Below are 27,111 nucleotides of genomic sequence, written 5' to 3'. Positions count from 1 at the left end.
ACAATGCATAAAATATAAAATTATCAATGAACAGGGCCTTCATTCCTGTTCTTCATCTTGACAGTAGCTGAAGGGCCTTCAAACATGCTAAATCATTCATACATAACAACTCTATATTAAGAATATTAAAAGCTACTAGAAGTAATGAAGTATTTGTTCCCTTAAAAACATCTATTTTATTATTTCAGTCCTATTATGTTACAGGTTCTTATGTAGTTAATTTTCTTCTTATTTTTTTTCTCAAGAACTACATATCTGGAGTTGGTTTCACAAAAAACTTGGTCGTAAATATACTAAATTGTTCAGGACTTGTGATCAACTTTAGTCGTCCTTTAAAGATTTTTTTGTGAAATGGACTTCAGCGCTTTCTGAAATTTGAAATCATGGTTCATATGACCAAGCTTTACCATGCTTTATCATTGTTTATGTGTTCAGATACATCATGAACACTTGCATATTTTTTTACTGTAGCCAGTATATTTATCTTGTTTTATAGAAACATTGAAGTCTGTGATGAGGACATCATCCACCTAAAGCAGCTTATACTGAGCCCAATATCGTACCTGGTTGAAGAATTGGGATCCAGCACTACCTTAGACACACCAGTAGGACCCCAATTACTTGGATCACCTCTCAGTTATCATGTAAGAATTGTTGTGATTCTGATAGGTTTATGACTTTTATGTTTTAAAAACAGACTATTACTCATGACAGAATATGAACATTGCATGGTACTAAGTGACTGCAGTAAATAAAATAAAAATAAAATGATATGAAAAAGTGTTCAAGCTTTCATGCTCTTGGCAATAACTTATTTATGTTTGTCATGCCTGTGACTTCTGTTTTCATGTTTCACCTAACAGCAAGCAATAAAGGGCTCCAAAATGACCAGTGAAACACAAGTCCATTTTCAATATAATGGGGCAACTATATGCATATTTGGAGAATGGAATGGTTGTGCATACATGTCCAAATGTGAGGTGTCATCACTTTTTCAAAGTTCATTGTGCCAAATTATTTTTTTGTGTATTCGGTGTATTTTTCAAACATTATGACCATTGTTTCAGTTATAATTTGTGTATATATATATGGAAATGGTTGAAATGTGTGAATGACCGTCAGGCATTAATCATCCTACACTGACCTCATTTTGATGGTTCATTGGTAAATGAAAAAAAAAATCTTGTTTGGTCCGTTTTTTTAGATATCTTTAAAGGAATAGGTGACTTTCTGCAGTCTATATATGAATTGATTGTTAGTGTAAATATCTGTCTAGTCAGTGTCATTTTCATGGTTCATTTATGTTCAAATTTTAAATTTATCTGGTATGTCTGTTTTCATGCTCTATAGTATTTACATTGAATAAAGAATTAAATAAAATGAATAAAAATGTTCAGGAATTTCTTTTTAATTACTTTTATCATTGTTTATCTTGGATCAAGAATGGTATGAAATTTGTTAATAAGCAACATGTAAGCCAAATTTGATTAACTGAACTAAATAAAGATAGATTTATCCTTCCAGATAAAATTTTAAATTGTTTCACACGTGCAATGGCCCTCTCAACATGAACACGGTGTTTAGCTATTTTGATTGTCTCGTTTACATCTGCAGATTTCATCTGCGATCCACTTGAAGCAAAAGGTGGTATATTAAGTTGCAGACCAATTTCTTTCAATTCTTTTTCAATCGTAAAACCTTTGTCTGCCATTACTCTATCCCCTACATTCACTTTTCCACTACTGATTAAATCCTTCAGTAAGCGATAAAATCCACTCTCCTTGGTGATTTCCTTGTCAGATATTGAACCAGCAAATAACATTGATGAAAAGATTATTGATCCTCTTGGGTCAACACCCACAAGACCTTTTAATGTTGTGCTTGATTTGTAATCAGAATAACACTGACTTTGACGATGTAATGAACTGGGTTTCTGAATTTTAACTTCTGTGCCATCAATAATGACCAAACTATTTGGGAAGTCCTGTTTAAAAGTTGGTGGCATATGTTCAATGATGTGATCTCTATGTGGCCAAATGACAAGTGAACCTAGTCTGTGAAACATATAATTTATCCAGTTCAAAAATATGACACTGCAATCCTGTGTTGATAAATTGAATAAATTTGCAATGTGTGAAAAGTCAAAGTTTTGTCTCAATTTGATCATCACCAAAAGCAGTTGGTCTTTGGTACTTAACTGCTTAGATCCACTTATAGCTTTTGTCCATTTTATAATGTCCTCTCCCTCTCTAGGCACAAGAAATTTTAATATTTCTTCAAACCTATCTTTGGAAAATCCTGTGTAGTACTGGTACTCTTTACTATTTAACTTTTCACAACCAAAGGATTTTTCTGATATAATACTTTTTTCTTTTTTCTTTTTTATACAACTTGAAAGTTGCTGCTGCAAATTTACATTTTCTAGCACAAGTTTGGCATAGTTTTCAGTCAGTGCTTTGTTTTCTGCAGCCATAGCTAACATGTCCAGAGGTTCTACACCTGTAAAAAAAACAAAAAAAAACCACTCATATTTTCAATTTAAATATTGTAAAAATATGTTTGCAGTAAAATGTATTTCAGATATTTACCGTAATATTCAACTTTTTGACAGGGTATACTCTAATGGATCAATCAGATTGAAGTACTTGTAAATCATATAAGAATTATTCATATGTATTGTAATGATTTAAAATGTGCTATGTATTATCAACAATATTGAATTATCCTTATTAATATTACATTGCAGAAACCATTAATGACACCGATATTCCAACCAAGAGAGGAAAATTCCGACATATGTGGGGATATTGTGTTTCCAAAACCACTACCGCAATGCATAGATATGTCAGCAATGGACCAAATGAAGACTGAATGGATTGCTTCAATTATCACCAAAACAGAAGCCATTACTATAGAAAAGGAAACAAGAAAACAGTCAAATTCAACAGCATGGTTTCAACATAGAGAAAACCGCATTACAGCTTCAAACTTTGGTGCTGTAATGTTAAGAAAGAAAGACATTAATGATAAATTTTTGAAAAATACTTTTCAAAGAAAACAATTTACATCACTAGCAACCTCATATGGAACATCAAATAAAACTATTGCTAAGCAAATGTATATTAAACAACCAGGAAATCATATTCATGATATAGGACTTGTTGTTCAACCAGATCTTCCTTTTATTGGTTCAACCCCAGATGCAGTCGTATGTGACAAAACTGAAACTGGAATTGTCGAAATTAAATGCCCATATTCAGTAAGGAATATGACATTAGAGGAAGCGTGTGATGAAAGAGCTGATTTCTTTTTGAAGCCAAATGCCAGTGGTGATTCTTTCACATTAATTCAGGATCATAAACACTGGTTTCAAGTGCAAGGACAACTTTTAACCACGGGTGCACCTTTTTGTGACTTTGTTACATATACAAAACAGGACATTGGCATAGAAAGAATCTACCCTCATGAAATCACCATGAAAGCCTTAATTGATAAACTGTCAAAATTTTATATACAACATTTCAAGCCATACATGAAAAAGTGATTTAATAAATAAATTTACACCAGAATGTTGTCAAATGTAATTGGATACCCTGCATTTATCCATGCTTTCCCATAAAATAAGGGTAAATTGCTGAATGAACCCCTCCTCAATTATAATTACATTACATTTCATTTTACATAATCAATTATCTCCCTTGTAAGTTGTAACATTGAGAAGTTGCTGTTATATCACCTGTGGTCAAATTGCAATTTTAAACTACGTATTTGTAAGTTCAATTATCTCCCTTTAAATATTAGGGGAGGGTTGGGATCCCGCCACATTTACATTATGTATGTATGTGCCTGTCCCAAGTCAGAAGCCTGTAATTACGTGGTTGTTTTTGTTGCTGTGTTACATTTTTTTTTCGTTCATGGATTTGTACATTAATTAGGCCGTTAGTTTTTCTTGAATTGTTTTACATTTGTCATTTCGGGGTCTTTTTGAGCTGACTATGTGGTATGGGCTTTGCTCATTGTTGAAGACTGTATGGTGACTAATAGTTGTTCATTTCTGTGTCATTTGGTCTCTTGTGAAGAGTTGTCTCATTGGCAATTACACCAATTCATCTTTTTTATATGTATGTCATACATGTATTATTATTAAATTCTTACCATAGAAAGTTTTATCTTCAATTGGATCTATGTTTTCTACATCTGACACATCAATATTATTTTCTGCCAATGAATCTAAAGGTCCTTGTACCAATTCACCTTGAGTTCTTAAAAGAAATGAAGAACTATAAAATCTGCATAAAACCCAAAATCAAACTTGCCAAAGTCTGTATATAAGCCTTAAGTTAATTTGTTCTTCCTTGAATATTTAAATTCATGTTAATTGTACCCACGAAAATTAGTATCCCAAGAATAATAATGAATCCACAGTAATAAGCATTGTGCATAAGTTTCATAACATTTGGTTGAGGCAAACTTTTTAGAAAATCAAAACAATTTTGGGATGTATATTATATATGGACAGATTGACAAGATTATCACTTTATGACCCCTTTGCCTAGTGGCAGGGGCATTAAAAAATTTATTATGATTATACATGTACTTTCACTATGAATATAAATCTTTCATAGCAGACTATGATTAGGGGTGTACCAATATTATGTTCCAAGATCTAGAGGTTCTTTCTTCCCCACCCCTTTTCACATATGATTTGATGAGATTATTGTCAATTTCAATTGAATTTTATACCCTCAAAATTGATGTGCATTAAATAAAGTGTGGGGTAATGAATATTACCAATGTTTAATGAGTCGATATGGTGTAAATATATAAAATATGCAAACATATATATTAGAAGTGAATTTTGACTATCAGATATTGTTTTTAAGAGATATTGTTACTTTTTTTCTACTTACAATGTACATGACATATCTGTGTCGATCAGCCTTTTCTTACAGGTTGGTGCACTGAATGTATGTGTAGTATAAGCTCTCTGAGTTGGACTTTTTCTACAAGGTGTTATTTTTTCATGTGATAGGGCAGGCATGGGGTCCGGATAGCGCTCTGATGGCACTCCATCTACAAAATGCTGAAAATAAAATGAAACAATTGAGCATTAAGTTTTGATTTAATTTGATGTGCCCTTTGTTAAAATAGAAAATATGTCATATATGTAGACATGGTTGAGCAGCTCACAATCATTCATAACACTTTAAAAATTGGTATTTATGACTTTATGCATGGCATGAAATTGATAAATTACTAATAAAAAGAATGTGTAAACAGTTCATGGATGCACCATTCGCACTATCATTTCTCTGTTCAGTGGACCGTGAAATTGGGGTCAAAACTCTAATTTGGCATTAAAATTAAAAAAATCATACTATAGCTATAGTATGAAAATTGGGGTGTTATTAACATTACTTCTAAAAGGAAAAATTTGTCCCTTTATGACATATTTAAAGATTGGGAGTTTGAGAAGCTAAATTTAAAATTTTGTAAGTATATTATTGGTGTTACAAAGATGTGCACAAATGTAGCAGTCCTGTCTGAACTGGGTAGATATCCTCTTTATATAAATTTGCTAACACATATGTTTATGTATTGGTATAGACTAGAGAATTCTCCATCTGATTTATTGAAAAATGCTTATGCTGAGTTAAAAATGATAGAAAGTAAAGGTCAAACTAGTTCCAATAATTCATGGCTCTCTAATATCATTTTCTACAGTGAAAAATTGGGTATTGACCTAAATATATGTAAAAATCTAGGAAAAAATAAATTTAAAAACTTATTGAAAAAACAGCTCAAATTAAATTTTCAAAATGATTGGGAGAAAATGAGAGATTTTTATTTACAGAATCAAGGCAAATTGGACACTTATTTTTCATTCAAAAGGTCATTTGACTATGAAAATTATTTAGATTTAAAGCACCCACAAACACATTTGTTAACAAAATACAGACTTAGCAGTCACTGTTTAAGAATAGAAACTGGCAGACATGAACGAATTACCAATGTATGTGGTAAATATGAAATATTACCTCGACATGAGAGGATATGTTTATATTGTAATACAAATTGTATTGAAAATGAAATGCATTTTCTTCTGGAATGCCCTATTTACAATAACCTCAGAAGAGATATCACTGATTATATAAAAAAATACCCCAGTTTAGATAGTTTAAATATAAATGATCTTTTTTCATGGATCATGATTAATTAAGATAGCAGATTTTTATCTATTTTATGTGCATACCTGGATAAAGGCCTGCAACTAAGAAAATCAGAAAATTAGTTAATTACTCTAAAATATATCAAAATTATCTCCCCTTGACCACTGATCCTTTCTTCATGCATTTGAATTTCAATTATTATTTTATGTTTCTTTAATCACTCTGTAATGTTTATGTCATGTTGTAATTAATGTTATGCTCTTAATGGGCCCTTTAATTTGGAAAATAAAAATATTGTATTGTATTGTATTGTATAGGGAACATGTATACTAAGTTTCAAGTTGATTGGACTTCAACTTCATCAAAAACTACCTTGACCAAAAACTTAACCTAACACAGGACAGACAGACAGACGAACAAACAGAAAAAGAATAGACACACAGATCAGAAATCATAACCCCTCTACTATCGTAGGTGGGCCATAAAAATGTAGCCTTTTTAGAAGAAATAAAAAATTAGTTAACATTCATATGACATGCCTTCTCTCTTCCATAATAAAAATTCCAGGTTTAAAAACCTACATACCACATGTACCAGTTAATTACTCATTTTTAAAACTGCTCTGTGGTCAGATTGTTAAGAGGAACATTTTGTACTACAAAAATATTGAAAAATGTATACTTATTTGTGGTGCAAAAATTGGTGAAATTTCAAATTTCAATTTATGTAACTGCTTGAGTGATATGGATTAAGTACAAGTAGGGATTATTTGTTTTTGCATAGCTCTTGATCAATAATATTGATCTGATAATATACTTTGCATGGTTGTCTTTTTATTGGGGTGGCAATTTTAATTCTATTTATATGCTTATAGACTATAGTTATTCCCTGTTTGTAGGTCATATGTCCTCCTGGTGTCCTAATTTGGTAAATACATGTTTCTATTTGATAGTATAATGGACCCTTAGGCAGCTACCATTTGATTTTTATGGGGGTTGGAGCTAGGATGAAATTAAAAAAAAGGGCCGGACTAGACTTTTGAGTAAAAAAGGCAAGACAAGTTTTTCTAGAAAAAAAGGCAGGATGAGCAACTGGAAAATGAAAAGGCAGTACAGAGATTTCAACATAAAAAAGGCAGGACACATTTTTTCATCATAGCCCCCCCCCATAAAAATCAAATGGTAGCTCCCCAAATGGACAGCCATTTGCTGATTCAGAGCTTGTTATAACTCAGGGTCCCACTGACTGCCATAAGCTCCCTTAATGTTTCAGTGACAAACAACCAGTTTGTTTCCCACATACAGGGGAACCTACCCCTTTAGATCCCACTGACAGCTAGGAACTGTCTCTACTTAGAATAGTGTAACCCATTTAAGATTTTGTTTACAATCATTTCATAAAAAATGCATTTGAGTGTACAAAACATTTTCAATGTGGCATGGTCACCCTCTACCTATAGCGAGGGCAAAGGGTTTGTGGATACAAAAAGTCATTCATTGAATTCACATTGGTTTACACTTTCACGCACCTGTTTTTATCAACGAGTAATTTGTGTGGCTATTTTATCATTTGACACTGGTTCTCACCTTTCTTATTCAAATTCCATATGATATGGTTTCACTGTTCTATTCATTCAGGTTTCACAGTGTCATCCTTATTTATTTATGTATTAATAGGACATAATTAACATGCTGTAGATTTTTCGTACATCAGCCGCCATTTGCACAGCGATTTGTTTATTGATTATGCAAATTAGTGTGTAACCTTGTAACCTCAGGTGAACCTTGTAAACAGTAAAATAGTGTATTAGTGGTTGTAGATCGATTTTTACATGTTTGTTTCATGAAAACATAATTTATGATGCATGTGACTTGTAGCAAGATGATTTTAATGTTCCGTACATAAGTTTCCTACATTTAATTACACATATTTATAGCAAACAGGGTTATATTTGGGGCACCCTTTTATTTGTACTTTTCATGCCGTTTCTGATATCAACGTGTGTAATGTAATGCATTCAAAAGCCAGATAATGATTAAAATATAATACCTTTGAACAAACAAATAAATGTTTGGCTTTAGCCCTCTCCTTAATTATCTCCTCATTTAACTGTTCAAGGGGTCTCCCACACAAACGAATCCATCGTCTGGCCTTTTCAAGGCTTCTTCCTGGCTTTGGGAATGGTATGAACACGATACCACCTTCCAATCTATCTGGATATCGGCTATCAGTGTTACAAGTTCCCCAGCAACACCGCTTTACCATTGCGAGTGATAAACGCGATACGATCAGCAAATATGTATTTCGTTGTTAATGTCAACAGTTGATGGGCAAAATGGCGGACGATGATGCTTCAGAAGGCGGAAGAAAAACAAAGGTTTTGATTGGTCAAAAATTCTTTGAGGGAGTGGTTAACCGATATTTGGCGAACCGGCAATTTCTTTAGCCAAATTCTTTTGCAAACGATGAATCTTTTATCGCAAACATTTTTTTATTTTTTTGCAAAATGTGTAAAAATGGGGACTGCCAACGAAAACCCAGCTTCTAAGCATGATATATCTGTTCAATATTTCTAAGTTTTAAGAATAAATTAAGGTTTTTTTTAGTTTTAGTATGACATGTAAACAGACCATAATACTTCCGTCTTAAGATAGGTGAATTATAAAGATATAGTTACCAGACAAACTATTGTAACACCTTCCTGAGCCCTTCTCTGATAAGCTCCATCTGCTGATGCTGTTAGTCCAGTTACATTAATAGGGTCACACACAGAATTAGTGTTATCTGTTGAAGGTATTCCACTACTGGCTGTTGCAGTTTCTGACCCACTAGCAATGGCATGAATTGCATCACTGTCATCCTTATCTGCTTGTAAGTACCTGAAATGAAAAAATTATTGGAGAGTTAAAAGATAAAAGCACTACATATGGACAGCAACCCTACAACAGGTCTGACAATGTCTGATTCCTCTGAAAATTTAAGGACATATAGATCTTGACCCCATGTCAAATTTATTCTAATTGCTTTAGTTTCAGAGATTTCACCCCTATGATTTATTTATAGCAATGGCAGCCATGTTTGTTTGACATAACAGAAAATAAAACACAAACCTTGTACTAAATAAGGATAATTAAGACTTAGTTTGGTGTGCATTGTTTCATAGCAGGTTGTTTGAAAGTTAACAAACTCAAATAATAAACAAATTACATGTGAGCAAAGCAGGATCTAGCAAGCCTCTTGTTTATCATATGAATGAAGTCCTATTTTTCTTTAAAGATTGACATATAAAAACTTATGTTGCATTAATTATGATTTAAACTTCAATTCATGCTCATTCAAAATAGTGCTAATTTTCACACAACAAATCGCATTCACATTAATATTCATGACATGTGTAGAGACTGGTTCAATCCTTTGTAGATTTATATTCAATATTAGAAAATATCAGGCTTACACAACTCTGTCATTAAATAGTCATCATTGATTTACTCACAAGTTTTGGATAGCAATCCCTCCTCAAACAAAGCATTGTCTACTGACTGTTGTGCTATATTTTCAAGTATAGGCCCAACCTCTTCACATCGTCTTCTTATCAGGCTTTCACTGACATTTGGCAAATTAAGTGATGTAAATAAATTATTAAGCTGTATTGGTCCTATCCACTGTGGTACATACCTGAAATATTAATTTTCATTTAAAACATTGCAGTATTTGTATGTGTCAATACATTTATGTACATATAGGAATCTGATGTACAGAAGTTGTCGTTTGTTTATGTAATTTATACATGTTTCTCGTTACTCGTTTTTTATATAGATTAGACCGTTGTTTTTCCCGTTTGAATGGTTTTACACTAGTAATATTGGGGCCCTTTATAGTTTTTTGTTCGATGTGAGCCACGGCTCTGTGTTAAAGGCTGTACATTGATCTATAATAGTTTACTTTTATAAATTGTTATTTGGATGGAGAGTTGTCTCATTGGCACTCACACCACATCTGCTTATATCTAATATATATGTTTACTTAAGATCTTGCCTTGAGCTGATAGACAATTTAATTTTTATATGGTGTTTTTTTTTTTATTAACAATTAGCAATCAGTATATCTGGACAACTGATCTGTCAAATCAATTGCTATTTTTTTAAAAGAAACAAAAGTATTTAATGATTTCAATACACAAATAATATAAATATAAAAAGTCTGCATAAACGGTTAAATATACATGTATATATATATCAGTCAGGGGTGGTACTTGAACAAGTGATTTCAAAATCACTACTTAGAGTGATTTTGGCTATACATGTGAAATATTTAAAATTTTCGCACAGACTTTTCAAAATCACTGAAACAAGTAATTTGAGTAGTTAAAATTTAATCACTTCAATAAGTGTTTATAACAATTTTTGGAAATTTTTCCCACAAGCTTGATTTTTTTATTGGTAAAAAGACCAGAATTCCATTGAAAAAACAACTTTGTACATGCAGAAATTGTCATTTGCTTGATAAGCCTGCCAGTTTTTACAGTTTATTTGAATATGCAAAAACTTGAATAACTTGTAGATCAGGACATAACCTTAAAATAAATCATTCTAATTCTTAAGAAAACCAATCAGGTCAACTAATATTGTTGACCTTTGTCTGATAGTAAGAGTAGTTAATGAATATTTGATTACAGAACAATTCCCAAGGGTACTTTTAAAAGCTTTAGCGCTACCTAATTTACTGCCCAAGCGCACTGGTGAAATTGATATCCAAAGATAAAGGGATAATTGATTTATGTAGGAAAATTATAGAAAAGTTTGTGAAAATATGGAAAATCAACGAAATTAGCATTTGAAGATCAAAGAAAACACGAAAATCACTTAAATAGGTGATAACTGAATATAAAAAATCACTGAAATAGGTGATAATGAAATCACTTGTTTAAGTAGCGCCCCTGACTGTATATATAAGAAGGAGACTATATCAGGCCATAAAACAGAATAGGTTTGTTTGCCGTAACGCTACCTACCTTGAAATACTGCCTATTCAAAATCTTTTATTGGGCCTAAAATAAAATATTGATTGTTTCCTCAATCCCGACCGACCCTGAAAAAATGGTGCTACTCTTAAAATTTTATTGTCAAATCTAAGTCAAATATTATTTGATTCATTTCTGATTTTCAGGCTTGCCGGATCGTCCGATAATGTTCGAGTTTTTTGGAAAAATAAAATAATTTCCCTACCTACCTACCCACACCTGGCTTGGCAGGATCAGGATTGAGGAAACAAACAATATATTAATTTAGGCCTTGTCCTGACATGAAAATATTTATTTTTATTCAGATAGACATGAAGACTAATAAACATTGATACTTAACTTTCTCTTTGCCAAAATATGAAAATGAAAAGAAATAGCCTACCTAGCTACAAATGTACCCACTCTCTCGATGTTGGGTAGGGTTTGGGCAAACCAAAATATTTCTAAGTGTGGCCTCATTCTGACACCAAATTTTCACTGATTTTGGGTTTAACCACATTTCGGCACATGATGTTGAAGGTTTTGTTATAAGAGTATTTGGTGCATAGTACAGAATAAATTAAGAATGTACATGTACAGTACAGAATATAAAAAAGAAGATGTGGTATGATTGCCAATGCGACAACTGTCCACAAGACACCTAAATGACACAGAAATTAACAACTAAAGGTCACTGTACAGCCTTCAACAGTGAGCAAAGCCCAATCTGCATAGTTAGCTTCAAAAGGCCCTGAAAGCTGTATCATAATTATGTCAAAAAATTTAATCAAAATCCCAAGTCAGACAGTATCAAGCTGGAATATTGTGTCCAATATTGCCCAAATTGTTCAGGGTTTGATTTGCACTCCGTGAAGCATTTTATTCAACTGTGTTAACGACCTTTTCACTGGATGATGTCAGATTTTGGTTTTGTAAATTTGATTTTGTATTTCTTACATTCTTGCCAGACAGAAAAAACAACAAAAAACAATAAACTAAAGCCTGCAAAGGCATCATCTTAGGAAAAAAAGCCTTGCAAGACATCATAATTATTTGCAGTTGGGGAATTGGTACCAGGTAAAAATGCTACATGTGAATATGAAGTATAAATATACAGGGTGTGAAGATTTTATTTTTGCACCATACATTTTTTTTTGGTACTTACCAGTTGCAAGTTTGGTGTTGACATCAAATATCCTTGGCCCATGGGATGAATTGTGGGTTTTGCCTATGGCAACACGTACAAAGTCATTACAGCTATAACAACGAACAATCAGGTGACCACATAAACCAGCAGGCAAAATTCCAATTCCATCTTTTAACTTCAATGTAATGTCACATCTAGAACATCTCATGTTATCAAAAAAGGTCTTAATGTCAAATTACATGTCTGGTATAATCAATTGGCTTCAATTTTCCAGAAAAATATAAATCATTTATATTATCAAAAGATGTAGAAGATTGATACGTGTGATCATGTTGGAAAGAACCTGGTGTAAAAGATGTATCAAAATCGGGTGTAAAAGTAGTATCAAAATTGGGTGTAAAAAACGTATCAAAATCGAGTGTAGGTGGTGTATCAAAATCAGTTGTTGCTAAATCGGGTCTAGAAATGTTGTCTACTCTGTTCTTGTAAGTGTCTGCCTGACAGTTTATCAAAAACCGACCTTCTTCTTTCTGCTAGGCATGTCGTCTGAATATCGTTAACATTGCTGTAAATGGCACGAAACTATGTCGTAAACAATAATAACAGTATAAATGTAAATAAAATATGACTATGATCAAAAATTGTTTTATTTTATCATTTTGGTGCCTAAAGTAATCAGAAAAGGTATTGTCTACATTTATTTTATGTCTTATATGAAAACCGTTAAACCAACTACCGAAAACTGCCCGAGTTGCACAATATTCAAAAACGCGTTCTAGATCGGGCCTCGTTAAAACTAGATACCCCAAAGATGATTGTGGCCAAGTTTGGATTAATTTGGCCCAAAAGTTTCAGAGGAGAAGATTTTTGTAAAGGATTACTAAGATTTATAAAAAATGGTTAAAAATTGACTATAAAGGGCAATAACGCCTAAAGGGGTCAACTGACCATTTCGGTCATGTTGGCTTATTTGTAGATCTTACTTTGCTGAACATTATTGCTGTTCCCCTAGTGTGACAAATAACGGTTCCTTTTCAGTCAATCACTTATTGTTACTGATATCAAAGTTATTTTGTTTACTTGTAACAGTATATTTCGAATAGATTTACACAAAAAGTCCTCTTTCTTGTATTTTACAATAGAAAATGGGGAGAAAGAGTAATAAAAAAATACCTCAAAATGGTTTTAAAAAGGGTTATGTCCCTTGGAATGACGGTAAAAAAATAAATTTGGTAAGAATTATAATATTTAAGTATATGATACTGGATTATGATGTGTATAAATCCAGGGCAAATAAGTGTTTAGAGGATGTTTTGTCAGTGCAAAATGCAGACGGCAAATTGTAAACTTTTGCGGCCACAACAAAAAAAAACATGACATTAGTTGATACATACCTCAATGCTAAAGTGTCATCTGCAGACCAATTCACATATAAGATTTTTCAACAGAATGCTCTTCAGTAACACTGAAATGAAAAATCACATGTTGTATAAACATAGCTGTAAGGGTCATCTAAATTTTGACACAGAGGCTCAAGTAAAATGGGGATTAGCATGGCAAGGAAGGTCTCAATGTAATATAAGTGGCTTAAAAAGTGAATTTCATAAATTATATGAGGAAGAAATAAGACTTCTCTTTTAAACCATTGTTGTTTTACCATTTTAAATCAAATAGTCTTCGTAGGGTTTGTGTTTTTGACACCTTGTTGGGTGTATACCACCACAAACTTGGCGGTCTTGGTTGATATGAGGCTCGAAAGACAAGTGCTCAGGGTTGATGCATCTCTTCTGATGACACAGATGAGACACATCAACTTCCTCTGATAGGTCAAATTTCTCAGTGTGCAACATGTATGCAAATCTGTGACCATACATGTCAAGTGACATGATATTCGCGTGTAATACACGCTTTTTCAACGGTTTACATGCGAGGATTTTGTCACATGGCATGTACACGCTTTTCACCACTTTACATGCAATTAAGCGCTTTGTACGATGTGTACAGCAAGATTCAAGATTTATAAATTATATTTTGGAGTTCGAGTTTAAATGATCGAGTGGCAAGTAACGCATAATTTGTGCATTCTATGTTGCTATGATAAAAAACAATACATGTGAGAGGAGAAATACAAAGTAGCTATTTGAATAAGCATTTAACATGTTTATCTAATGGAAATCAAATTTATAAAACATTTTTCTTTTTCAATTTCAGTTTCAAATCTAGCCAACACGGCAACAGATTTCTACAGGCCATGGGGATAAAAATATCACAGAACTGTTGGATCAGCTCTCATAGTACCAGCTTTCTTTTGATGAACTACCTAGTTTTAACCAGGCAATAGCAATGGGAGCAATGGCAGAGATAATAAATGACATTTTACATTGCCAAAAAAAACAAACATTATGACATTCTTTCAAATCTTGATGAAGCTAATTCAGTCAAATATCAATTCCTACTGTAGGAGAGCCTTTTCAATTATAAAGAAATTGACACTGAATTCTGATCAGAACTTGACTATGTTACATTTGTATTGTGTGCTGTTATCAAATAAATAAATAGCATTCTATGTTGCTATGATAAAAAACAATACATGTGAGAGGAGAAATACAACGTAGCTATTTGAATAAGCATTTAACATGTTTATCTAATGGAAATCAAATTTATAAAACATTTTTCTTTTTCAATTTCAGTTTCAAATCTAGCCAACACGGCAACAGATTTCTACAGGCCATGGGGATAAAAATATCCCAGAACTGTTGGATAACCTCTCATAGTACCAGCTTTCTTTTGATGAACTACCTAGTTTTAACCAGGCAATAGCAATGGGAGCAATGGCAGAGATAATAAATGACATTTTACATTGCCAAAAAAAACAAACATTATGACATTCTTTCAAATCTTGATGAAGCTAATTCAGTCAAATATCAATTCCTACTGTAGGAGAGCCTTTTCAATTATAAAGAAATTGACACTGGATTCTGATCAGAACTTGATTATGTTACATTTGTATTGTGTGCTGTTATCAAATAAATGTAACTAAACTTGAAAATGGCAGTTGCTTTAAATATGTGCCTAGTGGTGGTGCTTTAAAAGCAACATAGCAGACCACTGTTTAATACAATAAAAGTTCACAGTAGAATATATATTGGTTTTTTATACTCACAAATTTGTATGAAATTATGAACATTACCACATTCATATTAACAAGTCCGCATCTACGTCACGCGTTTTCACCCGCTTTTTGACATATCATGTCATGTCATGACATGATTTCTCATTGTCAGAGGTTGACATGTATGTCTGTGACCATACAATGTTCTTTTTTTTCTGTCCCAAGGAAACCTAACACTATTTAAACTGAATACAGCTTCGTCTGTCCACCCATTTGACTAAGCAAACACACGTAAACCCCAATTTCAAGGCAATTTTCTCTCAAACGTGCTTTCTGTGTCTCAATCCATTCAGAATAGTCCATGTTTACAAGGTAAGAACTAGTTTAGTAATAATTTTTAAAAAGAAAGTACAATAAGGTCCCGAGTGCACATGTAATTTCCCTAAATAGGTGTAATGCCACCATTGATTTTGCCCTATTAGTCTTTGTTAAATTGCCACTTTTAAAAAAATTGTACAGTATTTACCTTTATTTCAACTAAAGAAACACTTTGCATGAATAAAGTTTAATCCTTTCCAGTGCTACAGTGAAAATTTCACACTACATTTCATTGTATATAAGAAAGTAACCATCACCGGAAGTAAACAACCCAATTTTTACACTGTTATTTACTGGTTATCTGCTTTGGTAACTATGTAACCTTAACTTTCCAAAATTTTTTATAAGACCATCAAATAAAAAAAGAATGACGCTTTCAGACATCTAATATACATGTTTATGACTCAGAAAAATTTAAGTGCATTGAAATGCAGGGTTTATTTTCTACAACTGTCAAATTCAAGGGAATATTAGAATATTTTTAGACCTACTTTCGTATGCAACCAGATGTGACGTACTATGATTTGGTGGTATTACACCTTTATGCTTCAGACAAATATTTTCATTATGTGTTTATTTTGTAGATGTATCATTATTTACTATATGGTTTTAGTTTTGAATCCATATGGAATCATAGAAAAATTGGTCTGTACTGACCTCCAAACCATCAACGATTCTGTAATGAGGAGTACCCAAATTGCATCCATGCTTAAATTAGCATCGTCAAAAGTCGAATAACAGAGCTTTTGTTTAATTTCTTCAAATATTTTGAACAATTGGATATGGCCAACTAAAATTAATTAGTAGATTTTCATCCAAATTTTTGGAAAAAATGGGGCGGGTGGGAGGATTTTATATTTTTATTTTTATTTCTTATGAAACCCTCTTGTGACGTGTTCTTCATATATATGCAAGTCTAATAATAAGCTTATATCATGTATATACATGTATATGAAATCGTACATAATTTTTCAAATCTTAAATAAAAATCTCTGATTGGCAACCACTATTCTGCTGCTTTAATTAGAAACCTATTTTTAGTAAACAGCAAAAACATAGAGAAATGCTCTCTTCAGTTAGACTACCTTCACAAAATTTATTTGTATTTCTAAGCAATGTTTTTTTTTGTCTCCATAAAATGAAACAAATATGCATTTGTATGCAACAAAAGAATTACGAGTACAGAATAAAATGAAAACTGAAACAGTTTTGAAAAAATAGGGTTGGTACAAATGTACGTGCTTTTATGATTCTTCTTAAAGACACAAATACAATTTAATCAATATGTAAAACATGAACTTAACAAAAAGAGAAGAAGTTGTTAAATGATTCTATTGAGAGAAATGGGACAGAAGGTGTTTGATGTTTGTCAAAAAAAAAATTTAAAAATCATAGCCATGAGTAATTTAAGTGTATGTTTGCCGAATTTTTTAACTCAATATACTGTCATAAATCTAACAAGTTCGTGCTTGTGTCAATTTATTTAATCCAGTTGTACCAATGTATTTCACAATTCTTGTTCTTTGGATATAATTCACAGTCCAAGATTCCTGCCACAAAGTGATTTTATCAATAAAAAAATCATCGGTTTTCAAATCACAGAAATTTGTGTCATGCCGCGATTTGCGCTCTTGGACACAGCGTTTTACTTGTAACCCGATTATTTCATGCCCTTCTCGTAATCATTCTCTATTCTCAGTAAAGGATTTTAGGAATCATTTTAAATTACTCTAAGAAATACGAAAATCGAAATTTGAAACAGGAGGATTTGAAGGAAAACGAAATTTTTGACGGTTACCGGAAACGGAAATGAACAAAATCTGGAAATCGTAAATTTCTAAAAATAAAAAAATCGGGGCGGGACGATTTCAGAGGGGCGGGCGGGGATGAAAATCTATCAATTCATTTTAATTGGCCTATTAGTCCATGTTTTCTCTTCATTTTTTAAGAAATGGATACTTGTAACATATTGTATTTGCTAATTTTAAAAAGATGACGTTTTGATGACATTGCATGGTGACGATTCCGTACATTTTGCTTTTTCAGTAAACACTTCATCTGTTGATAAATACTGTGAACATTTTGCGTATATCTAAATATTTTTACCTATGTTGAAAGACATGCATAGTATCAAATCATAAAAATACAAATTGTTTAGTCTCTAGGAAATCTTGTAAGATTTTTACTGCTATTTTTGCTTAATAGGTGCAATTTGGGTACTTAGTGCAATTTGGGTACTTAGTGCAGTTTGGGTACTGTTATGTAATACCCATAATCCAGTAACCCACAAGCAGGGAATTTAAATGATGCATAACAATATTTATTGAATTTTGTGTTAGTTTTCTCTGTTGTGACAAAATAAAATAATGATCCTTGTTTTGTAAGTATGCTTTTAACAATGTTTAAAAATTTGGTCCAGGACAGTTAGTAAATGAAATAATTATAAGATTACCTTCAGTAATGATTGAGGTCATTAAAAGACATCTGTGTCCAGTCATTGAGTACTTGTTGAAATTAAAGAATCATTGGGACTCATACCACATCTTCCTATCTATTGTATGAATTTTATTGTTGGTTAAATTGGTCAATATGAAAGTTTAAAAAAAAAATATCCAACATAAAGATCCTGAACTAGAATTTTTATAATGCTATGATATAAAATTACATGAATTTCTATAGCATACATTCTTATATAGGAGTTTGTGGTCTTTTAATCAATAGGCTCTATTTATTAATTGGCTGTCAGCCATTCTTAGTTCTTATGAAACTATTTTATCAGATGATTTAATTTTATGTTTTAAGTTGAAGTGTTGAGCTTATTAAATTTAGTATGGTATTGCTTTTAATTGTTTTTATATATTTTTAACCACTGACCCAGGATTTAAGAGGAGGGTTGAGTACTATTGACTTCTTAGACTTTTACCCAGCCGCATTCAATATGTATAAACCATGCCCTGTATTTTCAGTGATTGTGTTATGTATAAAACTATATGTTATTTGTAATCTGATTTCTGTTTTTTTTTATGTTAAATATAAATGTTATACCTTCACCAATATTATATGCCTGCCACATCCTCAAATGACTGCTCTCAAATCTCAAGTTGTGTAAAACTTGTAATATTGGTGATTGCTTCTTTATTCTTGGTGACATCTAAATCAAGGATTGTGTCCACACTTTAAGGTTTCCCTGGTACTTAATCAAGTGCCTACAAAAGATTGGATACTTAATGAATTCTGATAGAAACAATATAAAACATTGCTCACTAGTTATATCCCTGTTTTTTGATTTGATGGTCACAAATATCTGATTACTGGCTCCGTATGCTCATCGCCAGTTAACTCAATTTGCAACCATCAAATCCATGATTGATGGCTCCAAATCTTCAAATTCAATACAATTATCTCCTAATTGGATATCTTGAAAATCTTATATCTTCTGAAGTTTATGAGATATATCTTGTAAAGTTTATGAACGATATAAAATATATTATACAAGATATCTTAATACTTTTACAAGATATCTTAAAAAGTCAAGTTTAGGAGACATTTTATAAATTGTATGACTTTTTATATACAGTTATACCTACCCTTCTGCAATCTTTGTATTTGTCTTCAATAGTGTTCTTCTAAATTAAAAGAAAAGAAAAACTTTTTAAGAAAATTTTAAACAAGGTACTAATTGAAAGTGAAACAATAATAAATTCTGGAATACACATGACAATATTGAAACAAAAAACAGGATGAGACACTTTGCAAAAAAAAAGGCAGGATGACAATTTAGGTAAAAAAAGTCAGGATAAACTAATAAAAAAAAAGGCAGGACCGAATAGAGTGAAAAATAAAAAGGCAGGACAGAGATTACAACTAAAAAAAAATGCAGGACAAAATTTTTCATCCTAGCCCCCCCATAAAAATCAAATGGTAGCTCCCTAATTTCCAAATTGTTCACAAGAAACTAAAATTAAAATAATACAAGACTAACAAAGGCCAGAGGCTCCTGACTTGGGACAGGCGCAAAAATGTGGCGGGGTTAAACATGTTTGTGAGATCTCAACCCTCCCCCTATACCTCTAGCCAATGTAGAAAAGTAAACGCATAACAATACGCACATTAAAATTCAGTTCAAGAGAAGTCCGAGTCTGATGTCAGAAGATGTAACCAAAGAAAATAAGCAAAATGACAATAATACATAAATAACAACAGACTACTAGCAGTTAAGGGAGCTACCATTGGATTTTTATGGGGGGCTAGGATGAAAAATTTTGTCCTGCTTTTTTTTTTAGTTGTAATCTCTGTCCTGCCTTTTTATTTTTTACTCTATTCGGTCCTGCCTTTTTTTTTACTAGTTTATCCTGACTTTTTTTACACCAATTGTCATCCTGCCTTTTTTTTTTACTCAAAACTCCTGTCCTGCCTATTTTTTTCAAATTTCATCCTAGCCCCCCCATAAAAATCAAATGGTAGCTCCCTTAGTATGGCGTTCATTATCACTGAACTAGTATATATTTGTTTAGGGTCCAGTTGAAGGACGCCTCCGGGTGCGGGAATTTCTCGCTACATTGAAGACCTGTTGGTGACCTTCTGCTGTTGTTTTTTTCTATGGTCGGGTTGTTGTCTCTTTGGCACATTACCCATTTCCATTCTCAATTTTATGTGTACCAGTATACAGGGAATTATATATATACATGTATATGAAAAGACATACCTCCTCAACATGTTCAATACTGTTAATTCCAAGTAGTTTTTCTCTACACAGTCTACAAATTGCTGTAATATAAAAGAAAAATTAGAAAATAGATACACAATTGATCTCATTCTGTGTATCACTATCAAAACTATTTACTATTTCTACTTGTATGTACATAAAAACATGAATTTTAAAACCTATCTCAAGTAAACACAGGCAGAAACCCAGTTGATATAGAACAAAAGAATCGAAACTCTTTGTTAGAGAGGGAGATAAATGCTTATTGTAATGATTACTATAGTAACAAAAATTTTAAAAGTTAATAGGAGCAAATAAAACAACAATTTTCTTCTCAATTACAAAGTGTTTTATTTTAAAAACACCATTTGCATAAGTTTTCAATTTATCTATTACATAGTATAATGCAGAACAATTATATATCAAGTCGACGACATGGGTATCTATCAAGTTGGATGTAGAAAATGGCATGCATAACCTCTGATTTAAAAAAAAAAAATTACATGTACCACGGACGGAGAACATATCAATCTATTACAATGTATAAGTTCAGTAATTTTTTTTGTCTGCCCTTCCATTGTGTGACTCGAGAAAAAAACAAAAAATGGGTAACAATTGCATCGAAAAGAGAAAATCGAGTGCACCTTTTTATATTACGGCATGTTTGAGGTGTAATTTTGTCTTTAAAACGTACCAAGCAAGAGTATTTGATATACATGTATCATCTCGCTTCAGATTCTTCTATCACTTTATATACATGTATCAAAGCTACAGGTTGACTTTATAACTGAACATAAAACAATCACATTACGAAAAGATAAAATATATGGGTCAAGTGAACTACCTATATAATGAATCACAAAAACAGAGTAGTTCGAATAGCTATTTTTTCTAATTTAAAAGTACTTGACGACAGTCTTTTAAGTTGGATGATGAAAATGCATATCTTCGAAAAAATATAGGTTTTTGTGTGTGATAACTAGGATTTATAATCCTCAACCACTGAAATTTTTAGTCTGCCCTTCCACAAAATATTTAATCAGATTTTTTAAAAATTTTCAAGAATTTTCAAAAATTCCACCTGACAACCGATCAAGACAATAGTTTTAAGTTGAATCAATGCAGACAAGATCATTAACTGATGTTCAAATAGCTAGTAGATACATTTGTCTTTTAAACAACGATGCTGCAATAACATATTTAGTATGAAAATTATTATCAGGCACCATTGCCAGAAAATGCTGCTTCTTTGCCCCAACATGTTGTGGGTTCAATGCAGATATTGTTTATTATGTATGCAAATTAGTTTGTGGGCACTATTGCGGCACTTATGCCTTTAAATTCTGACTTCCTTAATTAGTGACTATTAAAAAAGGTAAAGTAATGTCTAACCAGGTACATACATGTATGTATAGTGCTGAGTTTACCCGAGAAAAGGTTTGAACTCCTTTAATTAAAATCATGAATTTTTTTGTGCACTCAGGGTTATTATAATAACTTTTTTTTTTTAAAGAAAGTAAAGTTCTATCCTCAGAGGTTATTCCTATATGTAATGCACTTAATTTTTCCACATTAAGAAAAAGGAGAGTTAAAATGTGTAACTCATGAACTGTCAACATGCAACATCAATACCTTCAATAACAACAACATAATTTCCATGACACCAACAGGAGACCCCTCACTTCAGTCAAAGGTGTTGTGTTTTGTCTGATTAGCAATCTAAATTTGTGATTATACATTTTTGTACTTCATTTTTTTTTCAAACAAATAGCACTTTCAAGCTAGCTGACTTTAGAGGGTAACAAAGACACAATTGACCAAACCTCTTTCTGCATGCTCAGTAAAATTTAGCGAGGGTTAAATTGAGAAAGGGAAGGGAAACGACAATTAATGTTTCAGAAGGGACCAATTCGCCCCATTACATGATAGTTCGTCCCTGGAGTAAATTACGATTTTTTGAAAATGCTCTCCAGGTCTATCAGGATATGACAATTTCATTGATCAGAGATTGAACTTTTATATAATGCATTTACTTAATCATGTTAATCTACATTTACATACATGTACAAGTCTTAATAATAATTGAACACCCCATTCTTCACTAAAATCATAAGCTCAAGCAACATATGGTGACATCATCAATGATCTGGATCTATTCTGGCATCATTCTAGTATATTTAGAATGAGAAATGAGAAAAGTATATGTTTGCTTTATGGCAACATTGCACCGCTTTTTGTCATGAATGGAAATAGCGCTGCAATGAAGCCAGAATGATGTCAGTACTGGCATCATTCAGCACTACTACGGCAGCAATGTTCTGACAACCTCACCAGGTTGCGGTTTATAAGGCCACAACAGTCAAGCATTCTTGCCGCAACATTTTTTATTTCATAAGGACTTGCATGAAATGATGTGATTATCATGTACAAAACCTTACAAATCTGGTAAAGGAAAGGAGACATGAAACAGCATTCATGTTATAATTTTTGTCTCTCAAAAACAAGATTAAAATAGGTTCATGTAATTTAATGTTTAATAGTTTAAAAAAGGGGGATTAAAGAAAAGTTTTTTTTGTTGTTTCTTTGTTGCTTTTGTTTTTTTGTTTGTTTCATTATATATTTTTTATTATTTTTTTTTTTTTTTGAGGGGGGGGGGGAGGGGGTGGGTACCTGACAGGGTATCAGGTTCGTTCGCGCCCAATACACTTTCGCTTCCTTCACGTTTGCACCTCGCACGTTCACACCAAATTTTAAATAAAATTTCAGTTGGATAATTAGAAAATCAAGATTGTTGTTTTTAATTGATCTGATGAAAATACTGCATGTATTTAGCTTGGTATGAGTAAATACATTGAAGATTTTAAATGAAAAACACAAAAGATTTTATTAAACAGCTTATAGGCCCTTTAATTTGATCTGAACAATGAAACAAAAAATCATAGCAATGCACTTACCAAAACATGATTAAAATTTATTCAACACAAAAAAATATGTTGTCATAGTCACTCTTTATTTTGAAACAATGAAATAAAAGTTAGCAATACACTTAACCAAAACAAGATTAAGATTTATTCAACACAAAAAAACATGTTGTCTCACTTTAATTTAGGACAATGACAACAAATATATTATACACTTGCCAAAACTTGATTACAAAGTTATTAAACACAAAACCAATAAAAGATGGGCGCGAACGTGTAGGGTGCGAAAGTGAAAGGGTGCCATTGTGAATGGGTGAGAACGTGAATGGGCGTGAACGTTTACGTTTTGGTCTTATAAAAGCTTTTATGATCACTGTATCTTTTTTACAGAAAAATGTTATTAGGTAACTACTATCTACTTACTTATTCCAATAGGAATGAAACTGTCTGTCTAAAGTTGTAACAATTCTTTGAAACATCTCGGGTACAACATGTTGAACCCCTGCTTTTGTAGTATTATCAGATTTAATATGGTACTTCAAAATTACATTTACTGAAGGCACACCACAATGTTTCCTTCGATATTTCTTGTAAGTTGTTTCGATGATAACATTTCTATGATTATTTCACAGATCCTCAGTTGTGGTGTAGGGTCCTACTAAAATGCGCCCGGGCGAAGAAACAGCGCCCGGAGAAAAGAAACAACGCCTGGGGAAAAGAAAAAGTGCCAGGGGAAGAAAAAATAGCGCACGGAGAAAAGAAAAGGCGTCCGGGGAAAATTTATAGATAATTTATTGGCATGAGACAACTTTGTGTCGTTGAAATAAGTATTGCATATTGATTTTTTTCTTTAATTTTAGACAAGTAATTTGCAATTTTTGATATTATACATTTGTATTAAAGCACAAAAACATGTATGAAGGTTTCAATTTTAACAATAATATATGAATACTATTTCAAAAGACAGATAATAATGGATCACAGTTTATGCTGAAGATTTATTTTTAAATAACAAAATATACGTTTTAATCAAGGACAATATCAATCATGATTCTTCTATATATATATATATATATATTCTTATTTATATTTATTGACTTACTTATATACAATTTTGAAATCTAAAATGTAAAAATGCAACAAGACTTTAGATGTAAAAATGTAGCATCGTACATAACCCCATTTAAATTAAGGACAAAACAATCAATGATTATTTTTTTTTAGGAAAAAATTTATTGTTATAAAATATTATTTATTGTATTCTCCCGGGCGCTTTTTAGTAGGACCGGTGGTGTACAATGGAATGTCAGATTTAAGTAATTGTAAAGAAATTTCTGACAAAAAATTATACATGTCTCTTTTTCCAAGGAAAGTGGTTTAAAAATATCTGTCGTCACTGCAGTTGTCACAATTGCCTAGGAAATCTTTCATGCTATCATTTTATAACAATAACTCTAAAAAATTATATGAATAAATACGCTACGGCAAGCAAAGTCAACTACACTATCTACAGACACAGTTCCATTGTTCAGACAATATTTTCAAAATATGAGCACATCACACCAACTTAGGCAGCAACCAATTGACTTTCGGGGGGGACTGCTGATTTTTGTTTCCAGTTTTTGGAGAAAAAAATAATTTGTTTTTGACCCTGAGAAAAAAAAAATTGTTTGTTTCACCCTCAGCTGTAGTTCAAATAATTATGACGTCTGGCAAGGCTATTTTTTTTTTTTTCTGGGACTATTTTATTTTTTTTCTGGGATGCCTTCCTACGTCCCAGAAAAAAAATAAAATTGCCTTGCCAGACGTCATAATTATTTGGACTACCTCAGCTGCCACTTTATGTAATGCTAAAATTGAAAGAAAAAAATTGTTTTCTACTTGTCGCCAAAAAATAGAATGGTTGCTGCCTTAGCCATACATGCATGTATATAAAAATATAAAAGTGTAGGCTAACATCACTGTGACAAAACTTATTCATTTCCCATTATGCTTGAATATAAAAACTACATGGTCACACACTAGATGCAGTCGAGCATGGGAAATACCTGGGAGTCACCATAAACCATGACCTACAGTGGAAGACACATATCAACCAGACGGTAGGCAAAGCATCAAGGACACTAGGCTTTCTGAGAAGGAACCTAGGACGGTGTAAACCAGAAGTCAAGCTAACGCCTACATCATCATGGTCAGACCAACCCTGGAATACGCCTCCACTGTATGGGACCCTTACCAACATAACCTTGAAAAAGACCTAGAACAAGTACAGAGAAGGGCAGCTAGGTTCGTGTACAATGAATACCAAGACGTATCCCCAGGGTGTGTCAGCTCCTTAATGGAGAGACTAAAATGGGAGCCTCTTAAAAATCGCCGCTGCAAAGACCGACTCACCATGGCATACAAGATCCACAATAGATTTTGTGGATATTGACCCCTCTAATAATTACAAACCCGGAGATTCAAGGACCAGAGGAGGCCACCGCATACACCAACAGCGCACTCTAAAAGACCAATACAGGTACTCCTTCTTCCCAAGATCAACCAGGGAATGGAACACTCTACCGGAAAAAGCCACAACAGCAGCTACACTAGAAAAGTTCAAGGCCAGCCTTACCATCCTGCCAGAGGCCTTGACAGGAGCTTCACACACCTAGATCTCCTTTGACCCCAGATGTACATAGTTTTATTTGTAAATAATTTTCCTGTTAATAGTTTTTATTAAGTGAGGAGGGAAGGCCTCATTATTTCACGAGCAAGAGTCATTTATACACTCAAGAAGAGTCCGACTCTGTACTGAAAGAAGAAGAAGAAGAAAAAATGAACAAAAATCGTAAAATAACCCAGCTTGTCTGCATTCTTCTTCTTCTTTAAGTAAATCCCTCCAACGTTGGAGCACACACAGCTAGCTGTGTTCCCTTAACCGATTAGTTTTTAAAAATGTTAACATATTTACAAGTTATTCCAAATTGTAATGAAATCCTCCACCAGAACGTTGCACATGCACAAAATTTATTTACATTTTCCCTCCTGTTTTTATGTATTTCTTAACAAGAGAACTCCGCAAAGGGAGGTAATTTGCTTGATCAACACTAAACTGGACCCCTGTTGTGTTCACTTATCGCTACACTGACCTACTAAGGCCTTCGGTGCGAAGCTGTAGATAGAACGGCGGACCAGTTTAGATCAACACCTGATAAAAATAGGCTCTAAACCCCCCCCCTTTTGTTGCACTTTTTACCCTATTTTAGCTAAATATATTTTTTTTAAAGGAAGTTTACTGTTGAACACCATTTGCATTTGTTTTGTTTTAACTGAAAAAAAGCTTTAAATGTCTAAATATTTATATTATTTTCTTTTTATTATAGTCATAGTTGATCATAACTTGTAAACATGCACTGCATGTTTTCTGTTAAGACCTTTGTGTATGCATGCATGTTTTGCCTCCCTCTCCTGGAGGGTGCGTCACAGATTGGTTTTGCATGAATGTTTTCTGTTAAGGCCTTTGTGCATGCATGTTTTGCCTCCCTCTCGTGGAGAGCGCATCCCAGATTGGACATTGCATGAATGTTTTCTGTTAAGGCCTTTGTGTATGCATGTTTTGCCACCATCACATGGAGGGCGCGTCACAGATTGGACATTGCAGGAATGTTTTCTGTTAGGCCTTTGTGTATGCATG

At 32.7% G+C, this 27,111-nt stretch overlaps 1 protein-coding gene and 1 long non-coding RNA gene across 8 annotated transcripts; both read right to left on the bottom strand.

Moving 5' to 3' along the window:
* Positions 1 to 1,392: 1,392 nt before the first annotated feature.
* Positions 1,393 to 9,637, bottom strand: LOC143043772 (uncharacterized). The gene is made up of 5 exons (XM_076215950.1): positions 9,627 to 9,637; positions 8,848 to 9,049; positions 4,911 to 5,083; positions 4,156 to 4,262; positions 1,393 to 2,499 (listed from the first exon to the last, which is right to left on the bottom strand). The coding sequence occupies exons 1-5, from the start codon at positions 9,635 to 9,637 to the stop codon at positions 1,421 to 1,423; spliced, it is 1,572 nt and encodes a 523-aa protein (XP_076072065.1). The 3' UTR covers positions 1,393 to 1,420.
* A 44-nt stretch (positions 9,638 to 9,681) lies between these two features.
* LOC143042501 (uncharacterized) lies at positions 9,682 to 26,532 on the bottom strand. Of its 7 annotated transcripts, none has more exons than XR_012968026.1 (7): positions 26,389 to 26,532; positions 20,492 to 20,573; positions 19,394 to 19,432; positions 18,852 to 19,012; positions 13,711 to 13,781; positions 12,335 to 12,510; positions 9,682 to 9,845 (listed from the first exon to the last, which is right to left on the bottom strand). It is a non-coding gene; the product is annotated as an uncharacterized LOC143042501 (long non-coding RNA). The 7 variants fall into 7 exon arrangements; XR_012968020.1 differs by having other exon boundaries at positions 20,512 to 20,573; positions 26,389 to 26,527; XR_012968023.1 differs by having other exon boundaries at positions 12,335 to 12,491; positions 20,512 to 20,573; positions 26,389 to 26,525.
* Between the last annotated feature and the right edge of the window lie 579 nt (positions 26,533 to 27,111).

The sequence above is a fragment of the Mytilus galloprovincialis genome, chromosome 8 (assembly GCF_965363235.1).
Source record: "Mytilus galloprovincialis chromosome 8, xbMytGall1.hap1.1, whole genome shotgun sequence".
Lineage (NCBI taxonomy): Eukaryota > Metazoa > Mollusca > Bivalvia > Mytilida > Mytilidae > Mytilus > Mytilus galloprovincialis.
Note: the sequence above shows the minus strand (reverse complement) of the source record. Positions and strands in the feature narration are given on the sequence as shown.